This window comes from Urocitellus parryii, chromosome 3 (assembly GCF_045843805.1).
Source record: "Urocitellus parryii isolate mUroPar1 chromosome 3, mUroPar1.hap1, whole genome shotgun sequence".
Classification (NCBI taxonomy): Eukaryota; Metazoa; Chordata; class Mammalia; order Rodentia; family Sciuridae; genus Urocitellus; species Urocitellus parryii.
The window spans coordinates 153,980,632-154,008,089 of NC_135533.1; the positions used below are offsets into that span (position 1 = coordinate 153,980,632).

Sequence of the window (27,458 nt, forward strand, 5' to 3'; positions counted from 1 at the left end):
CATTAAAAGCCAATAAAAGTTTAGTATGTAGCATTACACCAAAATGGTCACCAGATATAATAGTATCCCTTTAAAAATGCTGATTTCAGTGTATTCTATAATATAATAAATTAAATAACTCGTATCTTCTCAAAAAAAAAAAAAGATAATGTGTGTTTGAGCTAGAATCTTCTAATGGACCGATTCAGGTCATATTGGTAGTTTCAAATGGCCTTTCATTACTTCTTCCCCTTCAGATACTATCTGAGCAATTATATAAAGACCTTCACTGTATTTATAAGTTAAAAAAAAAAAAAACCCTGAATCTATTAAACTGTCTGTTAATAGGAGATTGCTAAAAGAAATCATTAATTGATGGAATGCTATGTGATCATACAAATCGTGCTGCAGTTCTGGATTTATTGATAAAGGTGTCCATTATCTGCTGCTAAATACAAAGGCTTATGAGGCAATATAAATACTAAAATTCCATTTTTCTTTAAAAAATACCATCCACACAAATATGCAGTCTGGAAGGATATATGCCAAATGCAAATAATGGGCAATTTTATTTTGCTATTCTTTTCTGTACTTTTTATTGTGTATGTGTAACTTCTAAAATCAAAGTTTTATGCACTTTGGGGAGGGGGCAAAATAAAAATAATATATAATTCATTTGAAACTTATCTGTCTCTTCTTCCCACATTAGAAATATTGGGTTGGAGATAAAGCTGTGGCCCTGTGTCGATATGCTACCCACCTTAGCCACTGGTCTTTTTATCAGACTGGTTACTTTTGTCCTTTCCTTTTCTCTAAAATTCATACCGGGAGTTCAGTGGGAAGTGTTAACCAGGTGTAAGACCGACTAAGCACTGGTGCCAGTACTCTGAGAGTTTTCTAGGGATTTGGAGGGCACAAAAGGTTGCTTATAGACTTTGATTATTTTATGTCCCCAAGAATTGCAGGATGAGGCTGTGCCTAAGGTAGCTTCCTGGTAACATCTGCATGATTGATGAGTGAATAACTGGAGCAGTGTGAATTACTCTTGATTTGTCTGAGATGACAAATCCTTGGTGGTGAAAAGATTATGAACCCCTTATTAAGCTGGCAGGTCAGTGGCCAGAATTGTTCAGAACAAATAGGCCTAATCATGAAAACAGCAATTTACCTGATTTTTAAAATAAAAATAGTATAATAAAAATTGAGATGTAATTTATAGTTTTAAAACAAGGAGATTTTAATAGTTATGTTATTTGTTAGAACTAAATGTTGCCTTTGTATTAAAGACAGTAGATGGCAGTGTCCTCACGCTAGGGAAACTTGAAGAGGAAAAAAACTGCATGGAGATGTTCTCTAGTTGAAATAATGTTGCCTTCTTGGGTGACCATTTATCATGCTAGAGGTTAGTTTTGCTAAGAAATCTTAAAGAAAAGAACTTGTGGCTCTGTGGTAGAGGGATTGCCTAGCACATGTGAGGCGATGAGTTTGATCCCTAGCACCACATTAATAAATAAATAAATAAATAAATGTATTATTTCCATCTACAACTAAAAATATTTTTTTAAAAAGATAAGAACTTTAGCATGAATTCCTTTGTTTCCAGGGAGAAAAAGTGTATTGTCATTTCTAATACTTTATATTTTTCAAAGGAAAATACAAACATGATCATAAAGTTTAAATCAAAATCCCTAGAGACACTCTTAATGCACTTTATTCTGTCTAAATATGTCAACTGGCTGCCAGCTTTTCTTCTATTTAAGAGGAATTAAACAATGAAATGTGTAAATAATAAACATGTAATACCAGCAGAAGAAGAATGTCCTTGTAAGAATGTGAATTTTGTGGCCACAACTGTAGAGGTTGGTAAAGAGAAATGGATAAGAACAGAAGAAAGAAATTGGAATTTTACGATCTAAGATGGTCATGTTCCTTAAAATGTAACCTGTGATCAAGTTGCTAGATGTTAAAAGTGAGCTGTAGTAAGAATTGCTATCATTTATCTTCTGTGAATTATGTTTAAATGTAAGTATGTGTATCCTTTCTGACCATCAAAAAAAGGAAAACAATTTTTAGCAAATTTCAAGAGAAATTATACTTGTAACATTTTTTGTTTGCTTGTCTGTCTTAATTATAAAGTATCTCTTGCATATAAATGGATATAGTGTAAATGAAAGGCATAACTCTAGTGTTTTCAGCTTCTTTCTTTAGTCTGTTTATCTGTGTCCGATACTATCACCTAAATCCTGAAATCATCCATGTGTAGGTCACAAGGAGCCTTAAATTCCCTTCCTGGTTTCAGAGTCCTTACTTCTGATGGAAGAAAATGGAGTAATGAACATGTGTACTCACAGTGGTATCCACTTTACCATTAACCAGACTGGATGGCTTGTTTGAACCTCAGTTTTTAGGTTAAATGAGGTTTGAAGTAGTTGACACATGAGACATTTAATCCTTTGCATATAAATTATCTTCCTTTCCTAGCTTAACATAAGATTGACCTTTCTGTCTCTAAGAACATGGGGATTATTTAGCTTTTCCTTTATGTCTTAAGCACCTAGGAAAAAAAAGCCTGATACAAAGTTGGTACTTATGAGATGTTGTATTAATGACTAAATTTTAAACACTTCATTTCATAGGCCTTGACTTTGTTAAATAATTTTGGAGTAGAGAAAGGAGGATGTTGACTCTTGGTTACCAAAATGTTTGGCCTGATTTTTTCCCCACATTTTATCCAACTTTAGAAAATATAGCATTTTGTATATTTATAATAATAATAGTTACACATGTAAGTATTATAAATATTCTAATCTTTCATGTTGTTACTGAAATGAATTCATGCCATTTTAAAAATAGCAGGGCTGAGGATGTAGCTCAGTGGTAGAGTACTTATATGAGGGCTTGTGGTATAACTCTTGCCTAACGTGCACATGGCCTGAATTCAATCCCCAGTGCCACCAAAAAAAAAAAAAAAAAAAGAGAGAGAGAGAGAGAAAAAGAAAGGAAAGGAAGAAAAAAGGAAGGGAGGAAGAAGAAAGGAAGGAAGGACACAAATGTACCAACATTAAGTGAAAGACATAGTGTCACAGAGATCTCAGAAGAGCAAATTCTTAGAACTGGGATGAGGAATATGATGAGCCATCTAAGAAAAAACATCAGCATTCTCATTTAGGAATTAATTAAAAGCTGTAATTTGTTAGCTGGATTGTATGCCAGGATTTTTCTATGTCTGTTCCTAAGTGTAAGGAATGGGATAGAATGTTATTTACTCAGACACCAATGTCTACAGTTATAATGACCCTGAAAATCAGTAGTTCTATCAATAGAATATTAATTTTTTAAAAATCCTAGGTAATGATTTCACTATTGCTTTTTTTTTTACTGCTACCATTCCACATTTATATATTTATTTCATTTTAAAGGCCTACCATTAAAACTACACTGAGATTCCATCTCACTTTAGTCAGAATGGCAATTATCAAGAATACAAGTAACGATAAATGTTGGCGAGGATGTGGGAAAAAAGGTACACTTGTACATTGCAGGTGGAACTGCAAATTGGTATAGCCACTCTGGAAAGCAGTATGAAGATTCTTCAAAAAACTAGGAATGGAACCACCATTTGACCCAGTTTTTCCATTCTTCTGTATATTCCCAAAGGATTTAAAATCAACATTCTACAGAGATGCAGCCACATCAATGTTTTATAACAGCTCAAGTCACAATAGATAAGCTATGGAACCAACCTAGATGCCCTTCCACAGATGAATGGATAAAGAAAATGTGGATTATAGACACAATGGAATATTACTCAGCCTTAAAGAGAAAGAAATTATCGAATTTTCCCAGTAAATGAATGGAACCAGAGACTATCATGCTAAGTGAAGAAAACCAATCCCCAAAACCCAAAAGCCTAATGTTCTCCCTAATATGTGGATGCTGACACACAATAAGAGTAGGGGCGAAAAGAATAGAAGTTCATTGGATCAGCCAAAGGGGAATGCAGGGAAGGGAGAGGGGATAGGAATAGAAAAGATAGTAGAATGAAGCAGACATAACTTTCCTATGTTCATATATGAATACATCAGCAATAAGCTCCACATCATGTACAATCACAAGAATGGGATCCTAATTAGAATAAGTTATACTCCATGTATGTATAATATGTCAAAATATACTTTATCATGTATACCTAAAAAGAACAAATAAATAAATTGAAGCTTGCTAGGGATTATGTAATTTGTTATTTAAGTAATTTTACTGATTTATTCTTCTGGAATTTATTCCAATGTGTAAAGGAAGATACACTTGCATATTTTAAATGTTAACATTTTAATAGCAGCCAGTGTTGCTTTGATTGATTATATGCCAACAATGTACATGATTTCAGTGAACTTTTTAAAAAGTTTTAGAATTAAAACACTTAGGAAGGAAGTGATCCAGAAACTGTAATTTTAACTTGATATATTCCTTAGAAAGTATTATTGGTTAATACGTAGGACACTTTTTTGTTTGTTTGTTTTTAAAATTTTGAATTAAAAATAGTTTTTTGGACAAGATAACTTTTTTTGAATATAATTTATATTATTCTTTTTGAACACAGCTCTAACAGTATTTCAACTTTTGTGGGTTTTTTTTCAGATACAGTTAAAAAACTCCAGGACCAAAAACATGACATGGAAAGAGAAATCAAGACACTCCATAGGAGACTTAGGGTAGGATAAGTCTTCATGTATTAATTATCTTCTTAGATGGCCAGGTATGGTGGCACATGCCTGTAATCCTAGTGACTTGAGAGGCTGATGCAGGAGGATCACAAGTTTGAGGCCAGCCTGAGTAACTTAACAAGACCCTATCTCAAGATTAAAAATAAAAAGGACTGGAGATGTAGCTCAGTAGTAGAACACCCCTGGGTTCAATCTCTAGTACTGGAAAAAAAAAAAAAAAAAAGGAAAAAAATATCATCTTTTAGAAAACAGAGCTTTTAAAATTTGACCACATTATCACTTCACTAAGTTTTTGATACAGTGGTGATATTGGGCCCATTGGGCTTTGGACAGAAAGCAAATGCCATCCTTTCAAATTGGGATTGGTGCTAGATTTGGGGTAGAATAATGTACTAGTGATTTGTGGATGGTAATTTTAGGAAGATGGATTTAGGAAATGTGTTATATTTTGATTACAAAGTGGCCCAAATTAGGCTATTTTTCATGAGTTTTCTGTATTTATGGGTTTGATGAACTTGCCAATAGCACTGCTACTGAGATGTGGAGAGAATGCTTATCAGAGTTTGGGTCATGCCACAGTTGCTCAAGCTACTTGCATAATGTCAGAAAATTGCTTTGGAGATGAGAGGGCTTGGGTGTGGCCCAGCTGTGGCTCTGGTGGAGGTGACATCCCAGGGATACTTCCCCACCCAGCCACACCCACATCCTCCATGACTATGGGAAGCAACTGACCATCCAGTTCCTTACTGCCTCTTTGTATAATTTTGTCTGCCTATATTGAGTTCAGTGTTGTTCTTCTGGCTTCCTCTTCCTTTTCCTTTACTTTTGATTTTTTTCTATTAGTTTTTGATGTAAGGATATTTATAGTTTTTCACTGTATAGTTCACATACCATTTATATACCTTTTTAAGCTTTCCAGAGGTAAAGCTCTAAATTCTGGATGATGTTTATTTTTCATAAGACTTGCTTTGAAACTTGCCAGAGGAAGGGAGGCTTGGTATTATTATTATTAATATTTATTGAACACTCTGAGTACTTGATGCATCAGTAGACAGATCAGCTGGAAAATCTTTTCCCTCATTAAGAACAAATTCTCTAATAATAGTTGCATTGCCTGTTAGAAATAGGTAATACCAATTCTCCATGATTAAAAAAAAAAATCATCATCTGGGAGTACAGTGCACAATAACAATTTAATCACAAACAAATAATATTGCTTTTAAATAAATCTTCATTGCTCTCTTTTGGAAATAAAAATTTAGTGTTTTTAATATAGGAAGAATCTGCGGAATGGCGGCAGTTTCAAGCTGATCTCCAGACCGCAGTAGTCATTGCAAATGACATTAAATCTGAAGCCCAAGAGGAGATTGGTGATCTGAAGCGCCGGTTACATGAGGCTCAAGAAAAAAATGAGAAACTCACAAAAGAATTGGAGGAAATAAAGTCACGCAAGTATGTTCTGAGAAAACTGTTGTGTTCTATGTTTCAGTAGAAAGAACATTTAAATCCCAGTTTTTTTTTTTAAAGATGTTGACAGACCTTTATTTAATTTATTTATGTGTGATGCGGGGAATTAAACCCAGTGCCTCATACATGCCAGGCAACGTACTACTAATGAGCCACAGTCCCAGCCCTAAATCCCAATTTTGTGACATGGTATTATGGAAAGAACATGAGAGTTGACACTACTGAGTTTAGATCTAATGGAAGTTAATTTTTCTGGGCCCTTATTTATGATACCTGTAAAATAACAGTTTATATGAATCTTTCAGTGCTGTTGTCTATGTTGATCAATTATCAGTGACTCTGGAGAAAACCATAGTTGTGTCAACTTAGGGTACAATATAATTCTTCTTTTCCCTAATCCCATGATCTGGCCCTGTTATTTTTCTTCAGACTATAGTCTTGTGACTAGATAGACTAGGTTCCTGACGAGTTCTGCCTCTTAACTAGCTATGATCTTGATCAGCCACCTCAACTTTGCTTAGCCTTAGTTTTTTTTATCTTTAAAATGGTGGCAATATTCTGCTTTGCAGTATTGATATAATGAGTAAATGAGATAATGCCTGCAAAGTGCTCAGGGCAATGAGCTACAGCCTCTTCAGCTAGTATTTTTGGAAACCCAAGTAAAGAATGCAAAGTAAGTTTCTATCACTCACTCGAGGAATTTTCACTTGTTCTTTTCTGTAACTGCATGAATGTCCATAGTAATGTTGTTTTTCCTCCATGCAACAAACATGGATCATTGGAAACCTATAAAAATTATTGGATGAGGTAACATCTGTGATGTGCTCTGAGCTCTGCAGTAAGATTCCACCTGAGTGGGGGGATAGTAATTTTGTATGTGAGATTATTGTTTAAGATTTATTACTTATTTTGAATGATTTTTATAGGAAAATAATTTTTTTCTATAGGAAAATAATTTTTTAAAAACAGCATATTTTTGGAAATCTATGTTATTTTATTATTACCTAGCCCTAGTATATTGCCCAAAGACAAGTATTTTTAAGAATCTTTCACTGGCTTAAACAGTTTGAAATGAAGCATCGGATATGGTTTCTCCACTGGTATAAAACTTGTATTGCATTGCTTTTTTTCCTTCCATATGCTGTTAAAGGAACAGCATTATCAGAAATGCCTCATTCAAGGTTATCCTGAGTGACTGCAGATGATGATGATGATGATGATGATGATGATGATGATGATGATTTTGACAGTGGTGAGGTTCAAACCCAGGTCCTTAACTATGTTAGGCAAGTGCTCTACCAATGAGCTACAGCCCCAGCCCTGAAATTCTGCTCTTAAAGGATCATTCTTTTTTTTTTTTTCCTTCTTCCCCTTGGTACTAGGGATTGCCCCACCCCCACCCCCCGCACTCATTTATTTATTTTGAGACATGATCTTGCTAAGGTGTTGAGGCTGGCTTTGAACTTGGGATCTCCCAAGTCACTGAGATTACAGGTGTGCACCACAGCACCTGGCCTTAAAGGATCACTCTCTTGGTTCCCCAAAGCTCATCATATTTATGACTTATATGCAATATATATTGTTTAATAAGTACCTCCTGAAAGAGGCATATTATAGAGCAGGGGTTCTCAGAGTGAGTGTAGACTCCTAAGACCCCGAATACATTTTCATTAAGTATCATTTTCATAATAATACTACTAACAGGTTGTTGACCTTTTTCACTGTGCTGACTTTTACACTGATAATGAAAAGCAGACATAAACTTGATAAATCAAGGCCTTGGCACCAAATTGTACTCCTAGTCATTGAACTTGTCAGCATCACACTGACATTTAAAAAGGAAAAAAAAAAAAAAAAAGGAAAAAAGCCCTAAACAAAGCACAATGCACGTTTAACTTCAAGTTGTCCTTCCTGAAGGAGTAAATTTTAAATTTTACTAAATATCAGTCCTTGAGTTACCCTAGTTTTAACCTGTGTAACAAGATGGGAAGTATCAATAAAACACTTCTACTTTATCTGTGTGTACCCAAGTATGAGATTGCCTTGAGGAGAGCATTATATGGTCATTTTAGTTTAAACTACTTTCTTTCCTTAATGTAGCACCATTTTTTTTAAGAGAGAGGAGAAAGAGAAAAAGAGAGAGAGAGAGAGAATTTTAATATTTATTTTTTACGGCGGACACAACATCTTTGTTTGTATGTGGTGCTAAGGATTGAACCCGGGCCGCACGCATGCCAGGTGAGCACGCTACCGCTTGAGCCACATCCCCAGCCCAATGTAGCACCATTTTTACTTGAGGTTGACTAACAGAAAAACTATAGGTATTCAGATTTTGATATTTGGTGGGTGTTTCCTTTAAAGGAAAACAACTGACCGTATTTGTTGCCACTGATACATACAAGGCTTCAAATGAGTGTTAAGGGGCTGGGGTTGTGGCTCAGCGGTAGAGCGTTCGCCTCACATGTGTGCGGCCCTGGGTTCGATCCTTAGCACCACATAAAAAATAAATAAAGATACTGTGTGTTCATCTACAACTAAAAGAACATTTAAAAAAAAAAACAAAAACAAATGAGTGTTAAGGTCTTGGGAAAATTTTGTTTGCCATTGTAAATATGGTGGCTTCCCATATTTAAAGAGTTTTTTGTTTGTTCGTTTGTTTTGAGTGAGATCATTGATGATATTGTATAAAGGCAAGCATTGGGAGAATCTTTATAATACAATGTGCCAGTATTTTCCTTATGTCATATGTATTGTTTTAGGATCACGGATGGGTAAAAAGATTCTTTCAAAGAACATGACAGACCAGTGGGTCATAATGGACAAAACTGGAAAATTTCATATGGTTTAAAATTCCACATTGAACTCTGTGTGTGTGTGTGTGTGTGTGTGTGTGTGTATGTGTGTGTGTGGTATTTCTAGGTATCAATCCTAGGGCTTCCTTCATGCTAGGCAAATGCTCTAACATTGAGTTACACCCACATTTCACAGTCAACTTTTAAGTAACTATCAATTGTTGCATTTTAGTTTAGTATCAAAGAATAACCACAGTTATCTAAAAAGGGTTTTTAAATATTCTTCTCTTTTTAAACCATATTATCTGTTAAAGATCTTCATTTTTTTCTTTTTAGAGAGAAAGAGAGAATTTTTAATATTTATTTTTTAGTTTTCGCCGGACACAACATCTTTGTTTGTATGTGGTGCTGGGGATCGAACCCGGGCCGCATGCATGCCAAGCGAGCACGCTACTGCTTGAGCCACATCCCCAGCCCCCTTCATTTTTTTCATATCTCAATAGATTGAATATGGAAGAAATGAAAATCTAGCTATCTTCTAAGCTAGATATTAGATATTTAAAATATAAAACACTGCTACTCTTATTAATTATTTTGTCTTTAGAAATATAGTTATTTTTCATTAAGATTTTTGTATCATGTTAATTAGAACAGGGTTTACTTTTATGTTTACTTTGTGTGACTGGAGAGACAGTCTTGTGAAGTTGCCCAAGTTGGCCTTGAGGTCCTCCTGCCTCAGCCTCCTGAGTAGCTGGGATTATGAGTGTATACCACACATTTGGCTTAGATTAATTATGTATTTTATATGCTTTCTATTTTAATTGATTTAATGGAAGTAACTTACATAAACAAAAGCTTTTGGGGGTCCTCAATTATTTTTAGGAGCGGAAAGGGGTTCTCAGGCCAAAAAATTATTATTATTTTTATGGATTATTGAAGCTTCTAATCATGATAAGTAGCTACACATATACCTCTGGTACATCTTGAGGCAAAAACAAAACAAAAAAAAACCCCAAACTTCCAGAGAGCCAGATGACCAACACAGACAATTTTCCAAAAAACTGATTTGATTTTTGTCCCTATTAGTGTACTTGATAGTTTTATGACATGTGCAAATTCTGCAATTGCAATCTAATTCCAGATGAAAATGTGTGTTAGTCAGCTCAGTGAATTAAGAGGACCAGAAATGAAATAGCATTGATTTTTCTGATGACTCAGGAATACATCACACTAGAGGACTCAGGTTACTAATATGGGCCTGGGCTTTTTTTTTTTTTCCCTCCCCTTCTGTAGAAATTCTATTTGTAGGTCTGTTCTGTTCTTTCAGAACATGGGCTTTGGTTTTATTTCTTTGCAATTCCATGTTCAAGCATAGCATTTTAAGCTAGAGCCAGCCTAAATTATCTACATGTGCTGGCAAATTCCCAGACTTCTGAGAAGGGCCAGGCATTCCTAGCAGCAGAGAACCAGAGATTCCTAGATCTGAGTCCGGCTGTGGCTAGTCTGCCTTCCATTTTACTGCTAATTGATTACTGATGCCCTCACCTGACACTTACTTACATGAAAATGGAATTTGATGGTAATTTAACTTGCTTAGGATAACTTGATATGAAAATTTTAATATCATTTCCGGGCATTTGTCAAGCAAATGAGAATATTAGACCAGATAATCTACTTTGCTTAACCGATACAGTTGAAACAAAACAAAACTAATGTCTTTTTAATGCTTTCAGTTGGGAGAGGGAAAAATGTGTATTTTCTCATACATATGTGCAAATGCTGTATTTCCATATTATTTTTAGGCAAGAGGAGGAGCGAGGCCGGGTGTACAACTACATGAATGCTGTTGAAAGAGATTTGGCAGCCTTAAGGCAGGGGATGGGACTGAGTAGAAGGTCCTCAACTTCCTCAGAGCCAACTCCTACAGTAAAAACCCTTATCAAGTCCTTTGACAGTGCATCTCAAGGTAATTAATTTCATATTTATTGTGCCAGGGGCAGAGGTTCTATTTACTTATCCAGTGTTCTCTGGTGTTATTTGATATTCTTTACCATTCTACTCTCAGTCTAATCAAATTTCAAGTAGTATCAATGAGTTAATATAAGGTGACTTTTCATAGGGAGTTATAAATCTTGGTATCCAACTCATCTCTTATTTATGCAAAGATGTATGTCTTTTTTCCCCAGGTGGACCACATGTTCCTGTGACTCAATTATCCTCTTAATGCCTAAAATGTCCAGATGCCTTATGCTAGCTGTTTCCCTTCCTTTGATTTCTTGTTGTATATCCAAATGCTCACTTGACATTGGCACTTGGATGTCTCCTAAATTTTTTTTCCAGTTTTTGATAGAGCTTTATGTTTATTTATTTATATGTTACATATAAATATATATGTTATATATATATATATATATTTATTTATATGTTGTGCTGAGAATTGAACCCAGTGCCTCACACATGCTAGGTAAGCGCACTGCCACTGAGCCTCAACCCCAGCCCCTCTCCAGATATTTGTATGTTCAGAATTAAACCTTTGCTCCATGAAATAGCACCATTCCACGCAGTTTTTGAACAAGTATCTGGGAATCTTCCTTAAATTCTTCTTTCCCACCCCCACATCTAATCCTGTCTTAGCAAGTCTCCTTTTGGGTGGCAGGGTAGGGTGGGGTTGGCAATACTGAGGATTGAACTCAGGGTCTCATATATTTTAGGCAAGTGCTCATCATTAGCTATATCCCCAGTTTTTTAAAAAATATTTTTTTAATTGTTGATAGACCTTTATTATTTTTTTAATTTATTTTTTAGTTGTAGTTGGACACAGTACCTTTATTTCACTTATTTATTTTTATGTGATGCTGAGGTCTCACACATTGAAGGCAAGCGCTCTACCGCTGAGCCACAACCCCAGCCCCTAGACCTTTATATGTGGTGCTGAGAATTGAACCCAGCACCTCACACACGCCAAGCCACAGCTGCAGCTCCCCAGTTATTTTTTTTTTAAATGGGGTGTCTGTTAAGTTGCCTAGGTTAACCTCAAACTTGCAATCCTCCAGCCTTGTAATTCTGGGATTACAAGCACGTGCCACTACACCTTAGCAAGTCTTGATCCAGCCTCCAACATGGGACTCCACTTTTACTTAGTGTGCTTTTCTTCATTTCTAGTGGCACAATCTTTAGTTCAAATGACCATCAATTCCTAATTTTAGTGATCATAATTTCCCATTCTATTTCATGGTAGTTTTTTTTTTTTCCCCTACCTAAAATTGTGTAATTTCCTTATTATAGATGGAATGAAGTTAAGATCTAAAATGCCTGCAAGGGTCCACCTCTGCCCATTTCTTCCCTCAAATGGGCTATCCACAATAGCCAAGAGATCTGAAACCACCCAAGTGCTTCCCCTACCCTTACACCCCAACCATACCACAATTAAGGTTCAGAAACAAGTTGGGTTCTTTTAATAAGTATGAGGTGGATCTTGAAGTACTAATGTTAAAATATATCTGCGATTCTTTATAACAAGTTGCAGACCAGTGTGTTATTTTTTTTGGAATGACACTTTTATTTATATTTGATATTGAGGTCGAACCCAGGGCCTCGCACATGATAGGCGAGCACTCCACCGCTGAGTCACAACCCCAGCCCCATATTATTTTGTTTTTTTAAAGCATAGATGGTTATATGTATTTGTATTTAAAGTAAAGAAAGAGGTCTTCAGAACAGCTATTAGTATCTACCTCTGATTAATATAATGGAGTAAGATGAAGAGAACTTTTAAGAAATACATTATTTTAAAATAAAATGATAATGGCATGTATACTAAATTATGCAACTATTCACAATATCAACACAAAAAGACTTTTTTTTTTTTTGTATTGAAGATTGAACTCAGGAGCACTTAACTACTGAGGCACATCCCCAGCCCTTTTTTGTATCTTATTTAGAGACAGGGTCTCACTGAGTTTCTTAGGGCCTTGTTAAATTGCTGAGGCTGGCTTTGAACTCACAAACTTCCTGCCTCAGCCTCCTGAGCCACTGGGATTATAGGTGTGTCCCACTGTGCCTGGCTAACAAAACAGACTTCAATGCAAAAAAAAAAAAAAAAAAAAAAAAAAAAAGATATATATGCTCTTATACTGATCTTTAACAAATATTTTATAATAAAATTAATCTAAATAGCCCGGCATTTGTACTCCTAGTTATAAAAGAATTGAAAGTAAGTATTTAGACAAATACTTGTATATAAATATTCACAGCAGTGCTAACCACAATAGCCAAGAGAGCGAAACAACCCAAGTGTTCATGACTTGAATGAATAGATAAACAAAATGTGATTTTTTCATACAATGGAGTATTAGACAACTCTAAGAAGGAATGAAGTACTGTTACATTCTACAATATAGATATATCTTTACAACATTATGCTAAAGTGAAAAATAAGTAGTTACTTTTGAGGTGATGAAATATTTTGGAACTAGGTAGAGGTGATGGTTGTACTATATTGTGAATGTGCTAAAAGTTACTGAATTGTACATTTAAAAATGGTTAAATTCATGTTGTGCGAATTTTGTCTCAGTTAAAAAAAGTACACCTGCATGCTTTACTTAGTGTGCTTTTCTCCATTTCTAGTGATATGCCTGGGTTCAGTTTGCATTTCTCATTTTGAATTTAATGCAGTTTCAATTGGTTTTCCACAAGTGTCTAGAAATTAATTAATGAATGAATTAGAAAAAATAAGCTGCTGTGAGTAGCTAGGAGAGGAAGATTATGTAAACAAATAATCATACATCTTTGTGTTAAATGCAAATAAGAAAATACACGTGAAGTGGAGTGATAAGTTCTGTAGGAGGAAGTGAGGCAGGATGAATAGAAGTTCTTCATCCATTTGTTTAATGTGCAGTTGGTGAATGTCCATTACATTCCAGGCCTCTTATCTGAAGCATTTTACAGATAATATCCTCTTTTGTTTTATTTTCTTTTATTTGCAATGCTGAGCATTGAACCCAGAGCCTTATATATGCTAGGTAAGCACATCAGCCTCTCGTGGGTTTGTTTTTGTACTTGGATTTCATTGGTAAATGGAATACTTTGGCCACTTAATATAATTAAACAGCAAAAATAAAATTATTGGCCTAGGGAAGCAAACAATTCACTGGTGGTAAAAGCACCTGTCTCCTGAGAGACTGTTGTGAGTGTTCAGCATAGGTCAGGCATCAGCTAAGACTGTTTCCAGTGGAATTTGAGAGCTTTGGTTAATCTGGTGAATCCTTAAATGGGGACCAGTAGAGAAAGCTTCTGTGGCACTGTGATTTCTGTTATTTACTTGTTTGTTTGTTGTTTTTGTAGTACCAAACCCTGCTGCAGCTGCAATTCCTCGAACACCTCTGAGTCCAAGTCCTATGAAAACCCCTCCTGCAGCAGCTGTATCCCCTATGCAGGTAAGTGCCTGGGACCACTGAAGGTTCTGGGGGGCTTCAGAATCTGAAAGCTAAATCCTTTTCTTCAGAGTCATACACACATGTGTCAGGTGGGCATATGACTGCTCAGAAGGATGTATTTGGGATCTGTTTTCTAAATACCATGAACATCCTTGAGTAAGATAAATTATGTATATATGTGAATTATGTTGTTATTCTGGGAAACTAAGATGTCTCTTTGAGCATGCAGTTGGCATGTGTAAGCCTGTGCTGCAGGAAAAAAAATCACTTAAAGACCTAGTGTCTTAAAATGGTAGTTTACAATTTTTCACATTTTTCTGAGTTGATGAGGCAGTTCTTTCCTGGCTGTACCTGGGCTTACTCCTGCAGATTCACTGAGCCAGAGTGTGGGTTGGACTCAGGAGGGCACTGGACTGCTTGCTGTCTCCACATGATCTTTCTTCTCAGGCCCATTCGGCAATATGATTCTCTCCAGCTCCAGGAAGGTAAAAGTGGAAGTTGGCAAAAAGCCTCTGAAGACCTTGGCATGAAGCTTGGACAGTACCACTTCTAGCCTGTTCTTTTGGTCCAAACAGATCACAGGGCCAACTCGGATTCAGAGTGAGAAGGGTCTGTGCCAGGCATGAGTTCAGAGAAGTATGATTCATTGAAGACCAGTGTATCACAGTGTAGCACAAGGACATTGCTGATCCATTATAAGCAAGTTTCAGAAGTTGCTCTTTCTTGCCATTGTGGAAAAACAGACCAGAAACAGGGCAGGTGACTGTTCTCTATGAAGAGACCCTCTCATTGTGCTCTTTATCTGTTCACTTTCAGAAAGTGGCTGAGGTGGAGTATTTCCACATAGGTGAGAGCAGCCAAAGAAAAAATTGCCTTAAATCTGTTATCCTGTGATACGGGGTAGTTTTGGCCACATCTGTTCCCTAAAATAATAGGGCTTGGAAGCTTTTTTCTTTTTGAGTTGAGACTTTAGTGCTGTGTTAACAATTGGCCATGGGTTTTATGAGTGGACTTTTAATTTTAATTTTTTTTAAATTTTTGTAAAGTTTAGGCATTTTTGTAAAGTTTAAGCATTTGTGATGTTGCAAATCAGTGGCTTTGCATTTGCATGTATGTACAAGATGTCTTAATGTAAAAGGAATCCAAGGGGAATTCCATATTTCACCTGCAGATTTAATATGCTCCACAAATCAAACTTGTTTTAAAAGCCTGAAGAAATAAGTAAAAGCAAAGTAAAGGTGGCAAATATAGTAAAATAAGATGAAGTTTCTCAAAATAGTTTTTGTCAGTTGAAGTTCAATGTCCAAGGCATCATTCTCTAAATTTTTTTTTAAAATAGAGGTAAAAACTCTCATTTTTGTAGCTTATAAAAAGCTAATAATTACAAGCTACACCCACAAGCTTTTTTTAGTTCATGATTAGTTAGCACAGTGCATCTCAAACCTAACTGTATATAAAAACCACATGAAGAGTTTTAAACACACAGATTCCCAGGCTTTAGTTAGTGAACCAGAAATCTCTGGGGTAATGAAGCCAAAGATTGGGATTTTTAGTTTTTCAAAACTCCCTGGTAGAGTGCTACTTCTGGCCATGAGGGACTAACAAAAGCTATTAGCACATAAAACTAGAAAGTAGGACAAAATATAGGAAGTAGTTACTTTCAAACATTGTATAAAAAGCACTAAGGATTATGATCCCTGGAAAAAAAAGGTGAAAAACAAGGAAAGTCCTGCTATGGCTCACATTCTTTTCATGTAAGTAATTTCTAGATAGTTGGTGGTGTGGGGAAGGTGAACTGATGAGAAACGGAAAAGGGTATCCAATTGAATCTGAGGAGAGATAAATCAATGATCAAGGAGAATGAGACTGCTAGAGTTTTCCTGGGAGGAGGGAGCTAATGCAGCAAGGGCTCAGAAATCTGCATAGGCATCCTTCTGAGTTTTTGCCTGAATGCTGTACCACTTAGCTATACCCCCAGTCCTTGTATTATCTATATGCTAGCAAAAACAATTGAAAACTGAAATATTTAGCAGTAAATTTAATGAAATATGTACAAGACCCTCCAATGAAAACTGTAAAATATTGCTGAGGGAAATTAAAGAAGTAACAAATGTATTGCATTTATGATTGGAAAACTCAGTATCATTAATGTCTTATATTCTTCAAATTGGTCTATAGATTGAGTCAATCTCAATTAAAATCTTAGCGTTTTTTGGTACAAATTGACAAGATTTAAACAAATCACATGGAAATCAAAGGGCCTTGCATGTGCAAAGCATGAGGGAAGGGACAAATTTGGAGGAATTGCACTACCTGATTTCAACACTTACTCTATAGTTATGCGATCAATACAGTGTGATACTGTCATTGTGCAGTAAAGACATTAGATCAGAGATTAGTAGAGTCCAGAAGTAGATTAGTTGGTTTTCAACAAAAGTGCCAAAGTAATTTGGTGCAAGGGAAGATTCTTTTCAACAAAGGATTCTGGAACAGATATCCATATGGACAAAATGAAATTTATTGTAGACCAAAATATACAAACTAACTCTATTAAACTTCTAGATGAGAACATTAGAGAGAATCTTCATGACCTTTGAGAATACAAAGATTTCTTGTTTAGAACACAGAAAAGAATGAACATGAAAGCAATTTGATAAATTAGGCATCAGAATTTAAATTGTCTGAAAGGCATTAAGAAAATGCAAAAACACAGGCTGGGGATGTGGCTCAAGCGGTAGTGTGCTAGCCTGGAATGTGTGGGCGAGCACCACATAAAAATAAAATAAAGATGTTGTGCCCACCGAAAACTAAAAAATAAATATTAAAAAAAAAGAAAATGCAAAAACAAGTGCTGGTCTGGGGAGAGTATATTGATATTACATTTTTCTGATAAAAGATTTGTATCCGATAAGTAATGAGCAAAAATTTGAAAAAACCTTTCCCAAGAGAAGATATACAAATGACCTTAATATTCACATGAAAGATATTCAACATCATTAGTACATTTAATGGAAATTAAATCTACACTGGGAATCCCAAGCCAAATCATTAAGAATGGCTAAAATTAAGAAGGTTAACAATATCAAATGTGGTCAAGATGTGGAAATACTGAGCCTCTTGCACATTTCTGCTGGGAGTATGAAATGAGTAGCTTGGTAAAGAAGGTCTGGGGGAAAAGCCAATGGAATAAAACATGAGAAAAAGCACAGATAAAATATTAAATATTCTATAGGTTTAAATGTTTATATGGCTCTCTCTGGCTGCTTGTGTACGCATAAATCTGGAAATGAGGAAGCCAGTGACAAAGCTGTTTGCAGTAGTGCTAAATTAAGGTAACAGGCTCTTTTGGGGCAGTTGTAGGGTTAGCAAGTGAGTGATAGAATTGATCTGTTTGGAACCAGGACATGGCTAAATTAACAAAAGTATAACACGAACGCATCTATATTTTTGTTTGGAACATACTTTTGCATTTAATGAATTGGTATATGATATTTCACAAATTCTTTTTAATCAAAATAATGAAATCATGACCAGAATAACAGTGGTTATGAGGGGTCAGTGGTGTGGGTTCAGGGAGGAAAGAGTTAGGTGTTGACTGTAAAAGGGCCACAGGAAGTATCATTGTGTGGATAGAGATGTTCTGTCTCTTGACTTTGTCAGTATTCTGGTTGTGATAGTCTATGCATTTACAAAGTTTTACCATAAGGGAAACTGTAGGAAGAATATACAGATTTTTCAATACTACTTCTTATAATTGCTGGTAAATCTATAATTATAATAGTTTTATTTTTTTAAAAAAAGACTGTTGATTATATAATATGCTTCTTGTGTGTGTGTGTGCGTGTGTGTGTGTGTTATACCTTACTATAGCGGTATGGAAGGAATTATACAAATTCATAACTATTTATTTGCTCTCCAAGACATTTATTTTCTTTGTGATTTTCAGACTACATTTGCCTAACTTTTATTATTTTTTATTTATTCAACCTTACTGTTTATCTTATGATTTCAGAGACATTCCATAAGTGGACCAATTTCAACATCTAAGCCCCTGACATCTTTGTCAGATAAGAGACCAAACTATGGGGAAATCCCTGTTCAAGGTACATATAATATATTGCAGTGTTTAATTTGTGTTTTTGGTTAATTTTTGGATTCTAATGGCTGCTTTGGCTAACTTATTTTTTTCTTTGCTCTTGATATTAGCAAATCTGGTATACATTTTTATCAGAAGTTTCCTTATTACAAGTGGGGGAAATGAGTTATTAATAGATGCAGATTTCACAATAACTTTGTTGTTACATTATAATAGGTGATGGAGAATGCACACTATTACTAGGCACTGTTTTCACAGTTCTTCATGGGATATGTATTATTGTCATTCCTATTTAATAGGCACTAAAAATGAGGCCTGAATAAGGTAAATAACTTGGTTAATGAAGAGTAGTCCTGGAAGCCTCACTCCGAGCCCATTTTCCATCTCCATGCTGCATATTGAAGCTGAGGCTTTAGAGGGTTAAGTTCAGCAACTCTTTGGAGCCCGCTGGAAAGGACTTGCCTTTCTCACACAGATCTTTATGGTAGAGTCCTCACTTGAACCTCTTTCCCTCCTTTTATAGTTTGAACTCCTTCTCTTATTCACACTGCTTGTTCATGTACCGAGGAAAGGTAACATCAGGGCATGGCACTTCATTTGGGGTGGGTTTGGCGCAGCTCCCAGGTGTTCACGTCACTCAGGGCCCAAGAGCTTTTCCGAACATGCTCCAGGCCAGTGATATTCATGCACGTGAATTTTCCAGGTTGTGAAATTTAGGCTGTGTGGGTGAAACTATAAGGTATCAACAAGTGTGAATGAGAAATCAGCAGGATTGTGAAACACATTCAGTTAAAGAGCTGAGAGGACTGTCTCCTTGAGCTCCATGTAGCACCAGTGCCTACAGAGTTGAGTTTGGTGATTGAATGGACCCCCATACCTATCAGTCTTGAGTGTTTGGATAAGCTGATTTTGCACACATTGGAAGACAGTGGAGCACAAGATGGTGCTGCTGCCCCTTTTCCTGCACAAAGTCTTGCTTTCTATCCCTGCTTATTGGCTTCTGGTTCATTTGATTAATTGTGACCTGAGCTTTTTTTTCCTCCCCTTAAAAAATCCTCTTGCTCAGGGGACAGATAGTAGAAGGTTTCAAGTCCCCTTTATCTGAACACTCTTCTTTCTTGACATACCACCTTGCAGTGGATCCTCAAAAGATTTATATTTGTGTAGCACAGAATCATTGGCCTCACCATGGCCTGGCCTTTGACCTCTTAATGCTGTACCCTCATCTGTGAATGAGAAGCAGTGATGAACACCTACCTCACAGGTTGCTTAAGTTTTTCTCCCTGTCATCAGATTTTCACCCTTATACTCCACTGATGCTGCTGATGTTGAGGTTTTCAGTGACCACTCCGTCATTACCCAGTCAGCTCTTTATCTTAATCTGCCAGCAGCATTTGGTACTGTTGAGTGCTCCCTTTTCTGGAACATTCTTTTTGGTTTCCCTGACACCACACCTTATATCTCATCCTCTCTCCCAGGCCACTCTTTCTCCATCTCCTATGCTAACTTCTCTTTTTTCCTTGAATTATAAATAGTTGCATGGCCCAGAGCTCATGTCCTAGGCTTTTATTCCTTATCTGTACACATTCTCTTTGCTATTGTCTTTTCTGTCATGGCTTTAAGTGATACTTAAAATACTGTCATATTTATGTCTCCAGTCTGTCCTCAATTGCCTTTCTGGCTTCATTTCTTTCCCTCTTACTCACTCTGCCTAAACATATGGGCATCCTTGCTTCTGTGGGCAGTTAGGAATACTCCTAACTTAGAAACCTTCCTGGCTCTTCTCTTGCTGGGACGCTGCCTGAATGTTTTGATGTCCCTTCCAACTCGACTTCAAGGCTTCACTCGAGTTGTTCCTCCTCAGGGAGGCCCTGCGTTCCAAAGGTAAAGTTGTTAATATGTCTAGATGGCACCTTTCTTCCACATGCCTGTACCCTGCTTGTTCTCTTTAACACTTGTTCCCTTTTAACATCCACATGCTCTGTACTTTTTATTGTCTTTCATTCCACTAGATCATAGTTCTGTGTGGTAGGATTTGTCTGTTTTGATCACTGAAGTGTCCTCAACACCTGTAAAAGTCCTAGGCTCTTGATAAACAATTGTGAGATAAGTGAGTGAAAGAAAAGCTAAAGCCTTATAAAGTGCTTAGCACAAAAACCCACAGTAAATATCCACTGTTTGGTTTTATTGCAATATTACGAACTTTCAATTAGTAGTACAAATGACTGAGAGTAGTGGGTCATAATAATCTACAAATAAAAGATTTTCAGCAGCTGAGTTTTACAGATTTTTGCTTGCTGCCAGCAAATAGCCCAGAGAAAGCATCCATATGAGTTGTGTCCTGGGCCTCTTCAAAAAACTGTGTATATTGAAGTCAGAGGTGGAAACCAGTGGCTCAAGAGCATTCCCATTCTGCCTCAAGGAAATATGTCCTGATTTTGTTAATCAAATCAGATATATATATATATATATACAAACACACACACACACACACTTTTTTAAATTGTAGATAAACACAATACCTTTATTTATTTTGTGTGGTGCTGAGGATCGAACCCAGTGCCTCACACGTACCAGGCAAGAGCTCCACCACCAAGCCATATTTCTAACCCCTAAAATCAGCCTTTTGATCTGCAGTGAATGCCAGTAATGGTTAGAGCCAAAAGCCAGGCACGCCATGGCCTCTGAGAGTATGTGTAACACTGTGCCATTGCCCTGGAGCCCTGATTCTAGCTTGGCCACAGCTGTGTGGTACTAACCTGAAAAAGCCCCCATCTGGAGGGCTTTGGATAATCCTCAGACATAAGAGAGTATCAAGTCTGGCCTCCCAGCTGGCCTCTGAGGAGGATGATGAGAAATGACTCAGGACTTTACTAACCTTGTGAGCCCAGGCTATAGCCAGCCCTAATTGCCTTCTCTACTCTCACTGCTGTGTTCCCAGCCCATCTTGGTTGGCCACAGCAGGATGATTTTTATGAGGGATGGTTCCAGCAGTGTTTCTCAAACTTACCTGAGCCACTTCTTAAATAATGGGATCCTAGGTTTTCTTTTACATTATAGACTCTATAAAGAAAGGGAGGTTGGAAATCCCATTTTCATAAGCACCCAGAGTGATAAACTTGGGAAACTGGGCAAAAAAAAATTACAGCCATTTAGTTATTTCTGTTACCTTGGCTTTTGTGAGTGGGGAATGAGTGTGGGGCAAAGTTATCGAAGACACACTAAATGCCTTGAAATTCTAGACTCTCATTTTATTATCTGATAATGCCATGGGGCATGGGATGTATGCTGTTTGTGTTAATGTTGGTCTCATTCTCCACTCCAGCTTCTTAAAATGTTTTCATGGGGCTTAGTTGGAATATTGTAAATATAGCAGGCAAGGGAATTTTTACCTGGGAAGTTGTCAATACAGTGATCTTTTATCTTAAATAGTGATTCGAGAAAGTAACCACTTACAAAACTGAAAATTAGCAAGTGATTCTTAGCCATAAAAAAGCACTGTGGTTATCCGTACTATGATAAGATAGTAGGATTCCGAGTTCTGTCTTGAACTGTTTTTCTTCCTTGATTGTCTTGTTTATCTTGGTGTACATTTAAAAAAAAAAAAAAAACATAGTCTGTAAAGTTACATAGGCTGTAACTTTCAAAGTTTCAGTGATTTCATTACTAAAATTTTAAAAGGTGCTGTCTCTTATTCCACTTACCCATTTTTTGGTGTGTGGGGGGCAGGGGTACTGGGGATTGAACTCAGGAGCACTCATTGATCACTGAGCCACATCCCCAGTCCTATTTTGTATTTTGTGTAGAGACCGGGTCTCACTGAGTAGCTTAGCGCCTCGCCATTGCTGAGGTTGGCAATGAACTTGTGATCCTCCTGACTTAGTCCCCCTCTTCCCCCCAGCCACTGGAATTACAGGCATGCACCACTGTGTTCGGCTCTGCTTAATTAGAGAATTTTGATTTTTCTGATTAAGTATTTTATGATAGTTTTTTTTTTTTAATCACCATGCCTGTATGTCATTTTCAAGAAAATGTTTCAGACCAGAGAAACCTTGTTATACACGGACTAATCAAATGGCTAGGGTCATGAGTGGTGTCACCTCAGTAATTTGTGAATAGTGTATGAATTAGCATTTATGACTTAAACAGAAAAGCATAGATCTGCTACTATGTAGCAGAGGTTACTGATACAAACAGTTGAAAAGGTCTTTACTGTCCTCATTTGCACAGTGATCTTATGTGGTATAGAATATTAAGCAGTAATCTCAGTTGGCTGATAGAAGTGGTTGAAGAGCCAGAGATTGCCCCAGTACCAGTGTAGTGTTATTTTCACCTCTCATCAGCTCAGATCTGTAATGACGCTTCAGTCAACTATAGACCACATGTACAACAGTAGCAGTGTCATAGAGCCCAGGAGCATAGTAGGCTATATCATCCATGTTTATGTAAGCATATTTGTACAATAGAAGAAATTTGCCTAACAACCCACCTCTCAGAATATATCTCTGTTGTTTAAGTGATACTTAAACAAATACTCTAGGCAGTTGATTAGTCTGAGTGTTGTCATTATTTATACTGATACTAACCTCTTACTTATGACTCTTTTTCCAGCTTTCTTTTGGTTGGTGCTTGCATGGCATATCTTTTCCCTTCCTTTTGCTTTTAACTTATCTGTTTTTATGTTTAAATTGGGTTTTTTTAATAGGTAGTTTATAGTTGGGTCTTTTTAATTTATTCTGACAATCTGTCTTAATGGTGCATTTAGACTCTTCACCTTTTAATAGAATTGTTAATATGGTTGGACTAAAATCTACCATCTTGATAAATGCTTCTATTTGACCTGTCCTATTTCTTTATTTATATCCTTTAATAACTTTTTGTTAATGGTTGCTTTAGGTTAAGGTTCATCAGCATTGGCCTTATTGACATTTTGGGCTTCACAAATCTTGGTTGTGGAAAGTTGTTTTGTACATTGTAGTATGTTTAGTAGTATCCTTGGCCTCTGTCCAATTGGGAGTAAGTACCCATTAGGATACCAGTATCATCTCCATGGTCCCAGCTGGGGCAATATCTCCATATTGCGGGGGAGGGCACAAAATTACCTTCAGCTGAGAACTGGAAAAAGAAACATGGTTTTCACAGTTTTGTCTAATTTTGGCAGAGAAACCAAATGGGGAATCCTAACTGACTTTGCATATTTTCTGCCTTTTCTATTAGACAGAAAATTACTTGAAATGCTCTAACACAGATAGTTACAGCATCTGTGCCATATTTGAGTACTTTTTAATTTTTGTATTATGTTGTGTCTTGGAGTAATGAGTTGGAAATATCCAAAATATGGCTTTTTTTCTTTTTTGTTTTTTTACAATGTTTTATTGAAAATTGGACATCTTACATAAAAAGTAGATTGGCTTTATGTCTTAGAATAGAATTTTTTTCCTTTTGCTAGGTCTTTTACTGTGTGAGTTTGAGGTAGTTTACTCAGGAGCTAAACTGGGTTGGAGATTTGTTGTTGCTGTGATTACCCTTGGTGTAGAATAGGCTTCTAGTTCTTCTAGTAATATTTTACGTTTAGAATGGGAACTGGGTTTCCAGAGGGATTTGTTGTTGTTATTTTGTTTTGTTTTTAATGTCTTCTCCAATTTCAGCTTTATCCTGCCCCTTGCATTGTATCCAGGGGAAAGTCTATCTAGTATTCTTGGAACTCTTTCAGCTAACAATTTCCTACTTGTTCATTCTTTGGGAACATATTTCCCTTTATAACCTTGATCACATTTATAATAACTGCTCTAAATTCTTTTCTGCTAATACTTACATTTAGGCCATCTTCAGATAGACTTCTATGTCTTTTAAGTGTAGATCATTTTTTTTCCTTTATCTTTGTGTATCTTGCAATTTTGGATTCTATCCTAGGCAATTATAAATCATACATTATAGATATTCTTGATTGTATTACAGTCCTATGAAGCATATTGGTTTTTATTTTAGCAAAAACTCCAAATTCTCTCCTGTAATCGAAATACCTCTCTAGTTTTTTGCCCTTGATATAACTCCTCAAAGTATGAATACATGTGGATTTCAGAGGTCAATGAGAGATTGAAGCAGAGTTTACAAACAAAATTTGGCCTCTTTTTTTGTTATTTTCTGGTAGTTCCTCCATCTTTCACTTTCCAACAACTTTTCAGCAGCTATGGTTTTATGTTCTCTTCAAGGTAATAAGACTGTGACTTTTAACCAAATATTATCTGTCCCAGTTGACCTCAGCTGGAGCCTATATTTATGAAAAAAACAGATTAAAATTAAAAAATAAAATTAGTGAACTCATCCACTGCATTTTCCTTCTTCCATGTGTATACTTCCTTCATTTTCTGTCTACTTTTAGTTTCTCTTTGGTGCTTTTAAACAATTGATTTTCATAGTTTTTCAAGATTTTACAGTTTTCTGCAGGACCATTGTTCCAATTGGAATTCCTCCTCTATATATAGAAGTTAGATATCCAGATTCCTATGTTTATTTAACTTTAAAAAATAGACAAATGCACCTCTTTTTTCGGGACAGGGAGTATTGGCGATTGAACCCATGAGCATTGCGCCCCTGAACTACATCCCAGCCATTTTATTTTATTAACAGTCTCACTAAATTGTCCAGGCAGACTTTGAGTTTGTGATCCTCCTGCCCTAGCTCCTGAGTAGCTGGGTTTACAGGCATGTGCCACTTTGTGTGGCAAAGACACCTATTTTAAACCTGATAATTTTGCCTATAAATTTGACTTGACACACAGGGAAGGGACAACTGTACCTATTTATTTCTATGATTTCTAAAATAAGAATTAAATAGCAGACTTATCCACTTATATTATCTCCAGCTGTCTGTTGGAAGTAAACAGAATATATCTCTGGTTACGCCCTTGGGCTTTCTGAGATGCTATTAGCTCATGCTATTATTGATTATTTCCTTCTTCTATATCTTCCATCTTAACAAGCTCCTTGCTATCATCATTTTAAAATGTTCACATTTTTTCTACATTAAAAAAAGATCTGTAGCTGGGTGCGGTGTCAAACACCTATAATCCCAGCAGCTCAGGAGGCTGAGGCAGGAGAATTGCTAGTTCAAAGCCAGCATCTGCAAAAGTGAGGTGCTAAGCAACTCAGTGAGACCCTGTCTCTGAGTAAAATACGAAGTAGGGCTGGGGATGTGGCTGAGTGGTCTAGTGCCCCTGAGTTCAATCCCTTGTCTCCCCCCCACCTCCAAATCTGCCTCTTGTCATCCACTATTATACCTTCTCCCTTACACTTGCACAATTTATCACATCTTTCCTATCTGCCACCCAGTCTTCAACACATGCTAATCTTCTGTCTCCACCAATTGCTCTCACCAAGGTGACCTTTGACCCCTGTGTCTCCAAGTACACTCCCTCTTCAACAGCTATTAGCTAATAATTTCCAATATTATACATTTACTTCAGACTTTTTTCTTCGGAACTCTTGCTCTGGTTGCCAACTCCTTATCTCTCCTTATAGATCTCAGAGGTTCTCAAATGCAGCATGTTTGCCTCTACTTTTTCCAAAATACTTCTATCTTTTCTTAGTATAGTAACATCATCCTCCCTACCTCCACATCCACTCAGATAGCAAGTCTGTTGTTGCTACCTTTTAAAAGAATTCTTTAATCTGTTCACCTTACATCTTCACTTGTGTCACCCAAGTCCAAGTCATTGTCATCTGTTTTCTGTACCATTTAACACATTATCTGGCATGAACATCTTTAATACACTGCAGCTAGAACATTGCTAACCTGATAAAACCTTCATTGTCTCCTCCAAACTCCGAGTAGTTCACCTGCTTGACTTTCCATTGCCTTTGCAGCCTCACCTTGCTCTGTTCTTCCCCATGGCTTCAGAACATCACCATCTTGCTTAACATGTAAATTGGGAACACTTTCCCTCCAAACTCTCCTTTGCCTTTATAAATGCAATTAATTATCCTTCTGGTTTCAACTTCACTGTCATTTCCTGAGCAGGCCTTTCGGGACCTTCCCTGAAGACTAGTTGTGTCATCCACTGGGTTCCTAAAATCCCTCATGAATTGTTAGATGTCTGGCTTCGTCTGTAGACTTAAGTTCAAGAAGGCAAGTTTCTTATTTCCTTTCTTCCTTTCTCTGACCTTTGCACTCAGTCCAGTGCCTGGAAAACAGTGGACACCCAAATGGTTTTTGTTTAATAAATGAATTAAGATAAGAATAGTTCCATAAGGCAATAGAATAGAATCTATTACTGTAAAATGTAATGCACTAATCTTATTTCCTGAAGAGAGCTAAACTGACAGTTTGACATGAAGACAGAAACCAGCCTGTTCACTGCAGAAGTAAATGGTCCTGTGTTCTTACTGTGACAAGTGCCTCTGGGCAGCTTTGATTCTCAGTGAAAATACTTCATGAAATAAATGGCAGCAGACTGTTTTGTGACTGTTGCAAATTTCAGGTAGTTTTGGGGGACTGTGTACTAGGTTTGGAACCCAGAGCCTCATGTGTGCTAAGCATCTGCTCAACCACTGAGCTATACCCCAGCTCTACCACAAGAATAACCTGTTTGGACTTCCAGTACATTTTTAGAAAGTTTAGCTGTTGTACTATGGCAGGGACTATCTGCCAAATTGAAACAGACATGGATGGATCCTTAGCAGATGTGCAGTAAAAAAAGACTGAACTAGAATTAGACATTGGATACAGATATCAACAATAAATTTTGTGAACATGTTCCCAATCATGTGCCTTTAAAGTATATAGTAAAAGAGAAAAGATTGAATAAGGCAACTTAGACACACTTTCCATGTGGATAATGACCTAGGTTTTTGGTTTGTCTGTGAGCGAGCGGAAGGGCTCTCTACCACTAAGCTACATCTCCAGCTCTTTTTATTTTTTTGTTTTGAGACAGGATCTCACTAAATTGCCCAGACTGGCCTTGAAT

General features: G+C 36.6%; 1 protein-coding gene across 5 annotated transcripts in view; it reads left to right on the plus strand.

Annotated features, from left to right (window-relative positions):
- Specc1l (sperm antigen with calponin homology and coiled-coil domains 1 like) overlaps window positions 1-27,458 on the plus strand; it is a 138,026-nt gene that overhangs the window by 61,650 nt on the left and 48,918 nt on the right. For all 5 annotated transcript variants that reach the window (XM_077796143.1, XM_026412509.2, XM_026412511.2 and 2 more), the window contains 5 exons: window positions 4,618-4,691; window positions 5,980-6,155; window positions 10,765-10,928; window positions 14,306-14,397; window positions 18,410-18,500. In XM_077796143.1, the coding sequence (XP_077652269.1) occupies window positions 4,618-4,691; window positions 5,980-6,155; window positions 10,765-10,928; window positions 14,306-14,397; window positions 18,410-18,500 (597 nt within the window). The remainder of the gene's footprint in view (window positions 1-4,617; window positions 4,692-5,979; window positions 6,156-10,764; window positions 10,929-14,305; window positions 14,398-18,409; window positions 18,501-27,458) is intronic.